This window comes from Triticum dicoccoides, chromosome 2A, assembly GCF_002162155.2.
Source record: "Triticum dicoccoides isolate Atlit2015 ecotype Zavitan chromosome 2A, WEW_v2.0, whole genome shotgun sequence".
In the NCBI taxonomy this organism is placed as follows: Eukaryota; Viridiplantae; Streptophyta; class Magnoliopsida; order Poales; family Poaceae; genus Triticum; species Triticum dicoccoides.
In genome coordinates, this window is record NC_041382.1 from 102784525 (window position 1) to 102795437 (window position 10913).

The 10913-nt window shown below is 45.9% G+C and overlaps 1 protein-coding gene across 7 annotated transcripts in view; it reads right to left on the reverse strand.

The window, feature by feature from the left end:
- Window positions 1-3434: 3434 nt before the first annotated feature.
- LOC119353625 (uncharacterized transmembrane protein DDB_G0289901-like) overlaps window positions 3435-10913 on the reverse strand; it is a 15618-nt gene continuing 8139 nt past the window's right edge. For 4 of the 7 annotated variants that reach the window (XM_037620262.1, XM_037620255.1, XM_037620257.1 and 1 more), the window contains 9 exons: window positions 8760-10289; window positions 8585-8691; window positions 8411-8509; window positions 8172-8227; window positions 7068-7279; window positions 6581-6695; window positions 6388-6497; window positions 5962-6094; window positions 4483-5566 (listed from right to left, as the gene is read on the reverse strand). In XM_037620262.1, the coding sequence (XP_037476159.1) occupies window positions 9545-10289 (745 nt within the window). In that variant the 3' untranslated portion in view covers window positions 4483-5566; window positions 5962-6094; window positions 6388-6497; ... (4 more) ...; window positions 8585-8691; window positions 8760-9544. Of the gene's footprint in view, window positions 3730-4482; window positions 5567-5961; window positions 6095-6387; window positions 6498-6580; window positions 6696-7067; window positions 7280-8171; window positions 8228-8410; window positions 8510-8584; window positions 8692-8759; window positions 10290-10697; window positions 10908-10913 lie in introns of those variants that run through there. The other 3 variants (XM_037620261.1, XM_037620260.1, XM_037620259.1) reach the window with 3 other exon arrangements.

A 10913-nucleotide genomic window follows, 5' to 3' on the forward strand; every position in this document is an offset into this window, starting at 1 on the left:
TCCTTTTCCCCTCTCTCCTCCTTCCCCCTTCTCCTAATCCAACAAGGAAAGGGAGGGACTCCTACTCAGTAGGACTCCTCCTGGCGCGGCCCCTCCTGGCCGGCCACACCTCCCCCCTTGCTCCTTTATATACGGGGCAGGGGGCACCCTAGAGACACAACAATTGATCGTTTGATCTTTTAGCCGTGTGGGGTGCCCCCCTCCACCATAGTCCACCTCGATAATACTGTAGCGGTGCTTAGGCGAAGCCCTGCGTCGGTAGAACATCATCATCGTCACCACACCGTTGTGCTGACGAAACTCTCCCTCAACACTCGGCTGGATCGGAGTTCGAGGGACGTCATCGGGCTGAACGTGTGCTGAACTCGGAGGTGTCGTACGTTCGGTACTTGATCAGTCGGATCGTGAAGACGTACGACTACATCAATCACGTTGTGCTAACGCTTCCGATTTCGGTCTACGAGGGTACGTGGACTACACTCTCCCCTCTCGTTGCTATGCATCACCATGATCTTGCGTGTGCATAGGAAATTTTTTGAAATTACTACGTTCCCCAACACCAAACTACTCCTGTGTCGAAGTGTGTTATGTGTGTAAAAGCAATATGTCTGAATTGTCAGAGAAGTTCGAACCTAAAAAATGGACCAGTTAACCGAGAGGGTATTACCTGGGTGAAGCCGGCTATGGGATATGTTAAAGTAAATGTTGATTCCTGTTTCCATGTTGAGACAGGGGATGGTTCTATAGGTGTTGTAATTAGAGATGGCTAGGGGAAAATACACAAGAGCTCTTGGGTGCTCCACACCCCTGTACGAAAATTAATCGTAAAAAATACCCAAAAAATCAAAAAAAAACTGAATTTTGGGGACACCAAACTTGGGTCTCTGATCTACTCCCCTGTGAAATTTTGTGAAAAAATACCAAAAAACGTATCCGTGGTGAAGAAGATATTGTCCGAACAAAAATCCATCCAAACACTGTTTTTCTATACATAGCAATTTTTTGTATTTTTTGCCACGAATACGTTTTCTGGTATTTTTTCACAAAATTTCACACGGGGATAGATCGAGAACCCAGGTTTGATATCTCAAAATTCCAGATTTGTTTTTAAATTTCTCGGTCTTTTTTGAACGAAATGTTCGTATGAGGGTGCGGAGCACCTGAGAGCTTCAAATCCTCGTCCATGGCCAGGGTCTCTTCCTTGTTGGTTCGTGCTCAGTGCTCCCCATGTTCCAGATGCTCATATGGCGGAAACATTTGCCATGAAGCTGAGCTTGATACTAGCAAATGAGATGGGTTTCCATTCAATTCAGATAGAATCGGATGTGATTGGTGTGATGGATGCTACGGACTGGATAGGATCTGGACGCAAGTTTTGGCTATCTATGCAGAAATCTTCATTCTCGCGGGGACGATTGGTTCTGTCCAATTTATGCACTGTAATAAGAAAGCAAATGCTGCTGCACACAAACTAGCTAAGCATGCATATGATAGTAACATCTCATGTAACTCGGATGATGAGTCCAGGATCTTGTGAACGATGTAACTTTATTACCAGCTCAATAAGATAAACGTTTGGGGCCGGGTCGCCGGCCGAACGTTCGGCCGGTTCGCGCGCCACGCTGGCCCCAGCGTAAACAACCCCTGAGCAAGACGCGTGTACATGGTGGGCCTCGCACAACCGCCCTCCTCCTACCCTTATCCTTTTCCCGCCCCTCCTTTTTCCCTTTCTTCTATCTTTAGCCGAGACTCCACGGCCATGATTTTTCTCTCCTTCCCACTGCTCACGAACCACTGCAAGCTCCCCTCGCTGCCCGCCGCCATCGTCGCTGCCGTTTTTCAGCTCCTGCTCGCCGGCCACCCGTGCCGACCGCGCTCGTCCCTCGGTCACCCCATGCTTCTATCATAAGACTGCAGCTCACACGCCAGCCGGTTCCAGCTCGCGGCCACTGTGGTTGCAGCATCTCCATGCGTCACCGCTTTCGCTTGTCGTCGTCGTCCGCTCGGACCACCATGCCCCCCCGCAAAAAAATCTCGGCCAAAAACCAAAACACCATTGGTTTGCCGAAAGCAGCAAAAACACATGCCGGTTCCAGCAAAAAGCATCCACGATTCCAGCAAAACACGTCCCCACCATCGGGCATAGCAACAACTCTCACCTATCGATGCAGCAAAAAATCTTGCCGGTTCCAGCAAATTTTTTTGCCGGTTCCAGCAAAAACGAACTCGATGCTGTCCGGTTCCAGCACCGGCGAATAGTGGTTGCAGCTTTTCTGCCGCCCGGTTCCAGCAAAAAATATCTGGTTGCAGCATCAAAGCTCGTCGTCTTCGCCGCCGACAGCTGCTGGTTGCAACAAGCGTGGACTCTGGTTCCAGCATCTCTAGATTCTGGTTGCAGCTGAAAAACTTCAAGTTGTAGCACCAACGGGTATTCATGTTTGTTGGAAATAGCAAACACGGTAGCAGCGACCCCCGACGGCCTCCCTGCGCAAGCATCGACAACAAAAGTTGGATATGTGTGTTTTTTGGTGTTGTTTTTGCTGCTTGGCATTGGGGATTTGTTTTGCCACAACTAACATTTTGATTTTGCTGGAACCAACATCTCCAGATGCGGGTTACGGCAGAGGGAACCATCGTCGGAGATGGCGCGCGTCCTTTCAGGCGCCAGTGGACGGTGGCCCTTTTTCCTGCGGCAAGCTGTGGCATGGACGGCGCTGCGGGAGAGGGGGAGGGGGGCAAATCCAACGTGGAAGCAGACGGAGCGGACGAGGGAGGAAGAAGACACAGCGGGAGACCAAATCCAACGGTTGTTCGCAGCTGAATCAGTTTGCTGGAAACAGCAAACACGGTAGCAGCGACCCCGGTGGCCTCCCTGCGCAAGCATCGACAACAAAAGTTAGATCTGTGTGTTTTTTGGTGTTGTTTTTGCTACTTCGCATTAGGGATTTGTTTTGCCCAACTAACATTTTGATTTTGCTAGAACCAACATCTCCAGATGCGGGTTACGACAGGGCTGGGAGTAGACCTGCCGAAAGTTTCAGCCGGCGCACTGTCGCCTAGTAGTGCCCGCTCAATAAAGTAGCTATGATGGCATTCTCTAAAAAAAATTACTATGTAGCATGGTATATACTTGTGTCCCGTTGGCAATTTTTAATTTATTTTTCCATGGAATAACATGAAAATATTCTTGTTAATTTTTCTAATTTCAACTATTTTGTATTTTTTCAAAATGGCATTTTTTTCATACATTACATGGAAACTTAATTAAAAATACCATGACATTCAATTTGCCATGGCAATTTTTAATGTTTGTTCGTATGATGGGAGTTGCCATGTCTTGTTTTATTTTGGGTCATAAAAAAATATTTTTTTCAGCGACAGCACTTTTCTGCTTTTTATAGGGGCTGGTATTTAGCACAACATAGTGGGAGGACTTTTGAGGCCAAAGGAAGATCCAAGCGACATGATGAACATGGTAATCAAACAATTTAGCGTATCTGAAGTTCTAAACACACCTAATCAATGTCAACTATTGCTGGAGCATAACACAACGACAATCCATCCTCCACCCTCCTAGAAAGAGACAGATGGAGGGGAAGAATACGGGGGAGAGAACAGGAAAAGGTGCAGCTCATTGATGTTCGCCTTTCTCCACTTCGTCGCCCACTAATTCCATATAGAAGCGTTTGAGGTAGCGTCTGCCAGGCAGTACCACGAAGGCATTCAGACCTGCAAAGGAAAAAAAAAATCATGATGGTCCAAACATTAGCCATCAAAAAATTTGAAGGGCAACTAAAATCTTCAAGTACAGAAAATTGAGTTGTGACAAATACTACTCCCCATAATGAGGAATGGAAATCAGATGTAAGAACAATAGCACAAAAGGTCCCATGATTTGAAATTAAGTAACAGAAACGTCCTAAATCGGGCTAATTGTGGGGAGAGGAGGCGCAGCAAATAATTGAGGGAAGCGGAAGCTTGCCTTTGTTTCCGCTTCAGCTATCAATCTGCACCAGCGTGGATGCTACGGTCGTCAATAGACGGCACCCATTGGTCTGCAATGGTGCTTGCACACTTCCTCACGCCGGCAACAATGTGTTACAGTGGTGCCGTTGAGGGTTGCAGATTGGTTGACGACGTCGACGATGCGCACTGTGATGCAACCGGTGGAGGCAGTCAACGGCGGCTGCAATGCCCAGTGATTCAGCGTACCTTAGCGATTCCCACCCATGGAACCTTGCCGCCAACTAAATCCACATCTCCACCGTGGGCTGGATCTCGGAAGCATTGGATGCGACATCAGGCAGGTCCAGTGATGGAAGCAAGCCGACTATGGTTGAGATGGGTAGCCAATGTGAGAGTTTAAGGGAGATTGATTGGCAACTGAAAGGATAGTGATGTGGGTGCGATGTGATTATTTTGTGGGGGATAGGAAAAGGCACGGAAGGGGAAAAGGCTGGAGGCTTGTGTTATAACTTGCTATTGAATCGGACAACAAAAGAATCGCTTAAAAATTAAAGGAATAAAATGATGGCATGTCATTATGAATGCTAAGATAAATAAATAGTGGGGATGACAAGATAGAGGATATGATAGGATTCCACTCTTGGCCTGATTGACCCGAAGACCACTAGCATCACCAAAAGCACATAGAATTTGCCTTGTGACATCCATATCTCTTGCAGTTGTCGAAGAAGCTCAGCTTGCTTGTCTTTCTGCAAAGTGAAATGACCTTGGGCGATTATGAAATTACGTCATCGGCGACCATTGGCCTTGATGTGGAAAAGTTTTGCGTTGACCTCTCCAGGGCGCACCCATAGCAGCCGAGAACACTGCCTGATCCTGACCCTGTGAATTGCAGCAAGGTCCAACAACTTGTTCTGAAGGAAGATCCTCAGACTTAATTCTGCAATAGTGAGGTCACAGTGATCTTGGGCATAGTCCAGGCCCAGGATAAGCTGCTCGGACACCGCAGTCAACAGAGCAATGTTGCCCACCTTTGTTCTGCTCCATACCCACAAAGCTTTGCCCAGACGAACAAGTTTCTGGTGGAGCATCCACATGGCATCACCATGCAGCAATGGGCCAGAGAGCACCATGGCAGAGTGATCGGAGCCAGAGGAGGAGATGCCTCTCAAGTGATATTGTGGGAACATAAGATTCCAGTCAGCGGGGCAGAAAACGTGATCAATCTTCGTCCTTGTTTGCGACTGACAGGTGCTGACCCAAGTAAACCGTCGACCGTGTGGAGTTCAGAGACCTCAATTGCGCTGAGAACTGCCCAGAAATTGTTAAGCAGCTCCTGTTGATACTAGCATTGCTTTAGTCCTCAGCTTTACATGAGATTGAAGTCCCCCAGCAGCAGCCAAAGAAGGCAGCATGGAGGCCTTTAGTTGTTTGATCTCTTGGATGGAGGCAAATTTATCCGCATCGGACTGAGGCCCGTAGACAGCAGTAATACTCCAGGAAGCAAGGGACGCACGCATGGTTACATTGGCAGAGACAGTGTTTGATGTGTGGGAGGAAGCCGTAATGTCTGAATGTCGGAATGATGTTGCGCTGGCACCTGCAAGATAAGCTAGGTGTAACTCAGAAGATGTAGCTACTCGGACGAAACTAAAGTCTACATAATTCTGAACAAAACTGGCGCAAAATAACGAGAATAACACAATATTATCAGAAGGAACCCCAACGCGAGTTCGGCATTTGATTCAAGGAGGCTGAGCGTGATATCGTTTGCTAACACCCAAAGACAAGGCTCTTCCAAGTATCCCCTTAACGAGATAACTAAAGGCCAATGTTAGCCACAGCGCAGTGGAGATAGGTGGCACAACAAACTAGGAACACTAAATCCAGAGATAATTCTACATATAGTTACCAATAGAAAGATGAGTGGGCAAAGTTACGCCTTAGGAATCTGACAACATGATCAAGCAAGGTTCAGGAAGGGAGGCATTTTACCCCATAGTAAGTACTGTATGAAGAATATATCCTGACGAGAGGACTGTTCCCAGCAACAAAAGCTTGCAAGCTCTGTCTGCAAGATGTTTTGACAAGATTGGAAGCGTCCCCAGAGTCCAGCAACAACCAGTACCTGAGATGGAAAAGTTTGAGCATGTCATGCTCAACTACAATGTACCAACAAGCAAGAGATAAAGGTAAGAACAAGGGCAACATGCACAAGTTATGTGACAGAAACCATTGTGATGGCATTTATATATAACTATAAGAGATGATTTTCCGATACAGTATGAAGGTATAGATAAGGAGAAGACTAAAAAGAGAGATAATTGTAGGAGCAAACGGAACCAATGAATTTGCTCCTTTCAGTAAATATTACACAATTACGCATTCATAAAGTGAAGAGAAAGGTGGCTTCTTCCTTACACAGGCATTTACGGAGAAATGTATAGTCCGTGCATCGAACCGTTAAGGGTTTGCAGCCCTGTCTGCTTGTGGTGCTAGTGGTGGCAGGGCAGCTGATCTGGAACTAGAACCTACACATGATATCATATGTATGAACTCAGCTGTCCAAGAAATTGTTGGATCTTATGACTAGACAAAGTGCAGTATATTTTACCTAAATTGCAAGCCGTAACACTCTTACTGGATGCTGAAGGTGAAGACCTTATGCCTGGCCTTCTCGGCTGAGTGGAACCAGTGGCTGACATAGGCTCAACCACCATATCACGATCCTACCAAGTCAAGAAAGCAAACCAAACAGATTTAGATATTATCATGCTTTGCTAGATATGACTCATAGCGGTAATTTAAAAAACAACAAAATTAAAGTGGCAAACTTCTGTTCTTCATTTCCTAAACATTGCGACACGGACTAACACTTCTCTCCTGGGACAGTGGAAGGAAAAAATGTTTGTCTACTTAGCAGATGGTTTGCTTGAGCAGTATTAACTAAAGGTTCCATTTTGACGAAATAACACAACTTTGAAGGAGCTTGAGCTCGAGATGAGGCAATAGTATTTGATATGACGCTCCAACATCGATAGCAAACAGATCTAAAGGAAAAAAATTGCACGAGTAAACCCATACAAGATAAAATATGTTACCTCTATTGCGAAAAGGAAGTCCAGCCATCATCTTTGAACTGTCATTTACCGTCGAACTTCAGTCCACCTGATACCGGCAGCTGACGGATGGCAAACAGCAATGAGCGTCCAACTGAGACTGGAAGCATTGTTCAAACAGCAGCAAGTCGATGATCGTTGCTTTATATATAAAGCGGGGTGAAAGCCTTTTTCAGTAAACAGCAGTAAGTCTCCTGGTGCAATTTGCAAGAAAGATAAGTATCTGCCCAAAGTTGCACGAACAACGGCTCCAGATTTGCACAGAATTTTCAATTGATTGATTGGTAAAACAATAAATGCACCGACAAGTGTAGCAAATAAACACAGATTTAGGGGAAAACGAAACATTGCTTCTTTTCAGAGTTCAGAATAAAATTGGCAGACCAATAATGCAGCAAACGTAAGCATTATTTGCTTCTCGAAGAGCTTGTTTCACATGATCCATAGTGCCCTTACAAAAGACATGTCAGGCAGCAAAACCTTATTGGGTCTCAGTATCTCACTTGATTTTCTTATACAGATTTGAGGATCCAAATATGAAATCTTCTAGTTCTGGACCCTAAAGCCTACTTGAACCACACTGCATGTCTTTCTAGTTCTACATCTACTTGACTATGGTGCAACTTTACTAAACTAAATTGAAAATTTATGGAATATCACAAGTACCAAATTGTCAGAATACCAAGGTTCACCACTTAATAAATTGACGGTGAACAGAGACCCAAATTGCAAGAATTTGCTATTTATGGACTACCATAAGCACCAAATTGTCAGAATGACAAGGTGTCATCGCTCGACACTGAGCAAAGATCCTAGAGTTGATGATAATTCCCTGTGAAAGAGAAAATTTTGGCAAGAGATACTGAGATGGACTTCTCCCTTCAACTGAAAGGAGCAAAGAGATCACGTGCCAAAACTGCTGTCTATCACCAGAATGGAAGTACCCCAAATAAACAGTGGACAGTAAAACAATATGGAAGTAAGATGGATCAAAATTTTGAACTGAACTTAGATTCAGTCAGGCTGAAAAGGCTGGTGTTAGTGCAGACTGCAGTTCACTGAATTAACGGAAGTGTGGGCGTTTACCATTCATCCTTAGCATCATCGCTGCTACCATACTAGTCTTTTGGTGCTTGGATATCCTGTAAAATATACAGTGAAATTAATGCTTCGTACACTTCCTTGAATTAACGGAAGTGTGCATATTTATCATTCATTCTTAACAGCGGAACCATAGGAATAGTACCATATGCTTTTCAGAGTGAGTTAAAAGAAAACAAAATGGAAATTACAATAGTGTATGATGAAAAATGGATGTTCCATACATTAGCTCAAATTAGGCTGTCACTTCGTACAGTTTTCCTCGAATATGCCTCCGGGAAGCAGACCTCCGCTTTACATATGTATCAAGGATCTCAGCAAAGCTGCGTTTATATATATATTGATTATTAAATAAAATTCTGAAGTTAGCAGATAACATAACAAGCACAAATACTTACAGATGATGTTCATGAGAGTTGGCGTAAATCCTTTCAATAAAACGTGGCAGAAAATGTTTGAAAATATACGCAATATAAAGTGCCAGTTCTCTCAATGACCAACGAGCCTGCAGAAAACAAACACATGTCAGGATAAGCACTAGGATTCCACAATTGTAATGAAGTTTCAACGCACCCCAAGAATATGTAGCCCGTGAACATAAAACGTCCGCTGGAAAACTGCTAAATACCCATCTTCTTGGGTGAACCGGAATATTTCAGCATCGCTAGCCGTCCGCCGAGGAACTTTGCAGCCTTTAGTAAAGTAAGATGATGGACACAAGTTCTCTCTTCCATTCCAGTACACCATTTGCAGAAGACTGTTATCGCGCACTGTAGCCAAATGCCAATTCAGACATATATCACAATTAGCTTTCTTAAGAATCTCATCCCGCGATACCACATTAACTTGAGTGTACCATTTATAGTATTCCTCTACAAATAACCTCCATTTTTCTTCTCCCATAAAGAAAGGGTGGTTACTAAGCACCCATAAGCTTGCTGATCAATCACATTGATTTTGCCAACTTGGTATTTTATATACTCTGTCAACAAACTCTTCAAAATAAGACGGCACCATTTGATTCTCAGTATACTTATCAGCAAACCAATTTGTTATCTGAATTAAATCCAGAAACTGGTTATCATCTGTTGCTGACTTCGTTGGTTCTTTAGCAATGGTAACAAAATGCTCGCCCTCAGATACAAATAAATCATCCTCGCAGAAATCACCAGCCCAGCTCAGGTTCCGACGATGTGCCGCAATTATCTCATTAACAAAGCCGTCGGCAACTAAATTGCCGAAGGTTGTATTCTCGAGCATAGGGATTTTAGCGCCCTCTTTGTCTTCGAATACAAGAGAAGTGGTGAGTGGCTTGAAACTCAAAGCATAGGACACAGGTATCAAATGCATATTGATGGTTAGCCGGTGGCGCAGCCACCGCTCCTGCTCCTGCCACCGCTCATCCTTCTGCCACTGCCGCCACTGCCATTGTCGCTGCTCCCGCCTTTGCTGTTGGCCCTGTTGCCATTGACGCCACTGCTGCTGCCAGTCTTGATGCCACATGTGCCACTGCTGCCGCCAATGAGGCTGCCATTGTTGAAACTGCAGACGTAGCTCCCACGGCTCCTGCCCCTGCCCCTGTTGCTGCTGCCCCTGCACCTGTTGCTGCTGCCCCTGCCCCTGCACCTCCTGCTGCTGCCACTGAACCTGTTGTAGCCACAGCCGCCACTGCCATTCCCCATGCTGCTGCCACTGTTGCCATTCGTGCTGCAATTGTTGTTGCCACTGGTCCTGCGGCCACTCCCACCATTGTTGATGTTGTTGCGCCTGGCACCGCTGCTCCCATTGCTGCCATTGCTCGTACCACAGGTTCTGCCACTGCTCAAAGTGTTGATGCCAGTGCAACAGCCAGTTCTCCCACTGCTGCTGCAGCGGCAGCTGCAACTGCTGCCACCACTCTTGCCATTGACTCTGCCACTCCAGCCACTGCACTTGCCAATGCCCCTGCCACAGCAACCACCACTCTTCCCATTGTTGGCGCCACTCCTGCTGCTGGCCCTCCTGTTGCCCCTCCAGCTGCTGGCCTTCCTGTTGGCCCTGCTGCTGGCCCTGCTGTTGCCCCTGCTGCTGCCCCTCCATGGTGGTTGTGTGGTGATGGAACTACTGAAAAATCACATAACCATAAAACGTATGAGATATGTAATGTGTGTTGTAACATAATCATAACAACAACAGAAGGAAATGATTGCATAGTATGGTCCATAATCAGTAAATTGCTGCAACAGAATAACTAGCTAGGAGATGGTATGGTCTCTAATCAGTAATCGCATATACACTGTACTATGAATGTCATCATGCATAGTGAATGTTGTAAGGAAGCTGTGAGTTTCTACAAGGTGCACATTCAGTCCTGGATGTGTTTTAAGCAATGTCGCTGCTCTTGAGAACTTATGCACCATCTAGAGGGAGTACTACTCTAGATTAACATATTGATCCTTATTGCATGACATTTTTTCGCTAACGTGCAATGGAATCTTACATGATGTAGAACTCGTCTAAAAAAAGTTGTACCTGTTCGGAGGTGCTGCCTGTCCGTCCAAGATGCAGGTCGACCGGAGCTCCTAGCCGAGGTGAGCTAAGGAGGAGCTGCTCGTCGTAGGCTCCTTGGCGAGTATGTCGTCGGAGGGAGCCGTCGGCCGGCAGGACGGGGTTGATGCAGCCGGCGGCGGATGATTCGGAGCGGACCGACGGGCGGGAGGGACGGAGAGGACAATGGGGTGGGGGAGG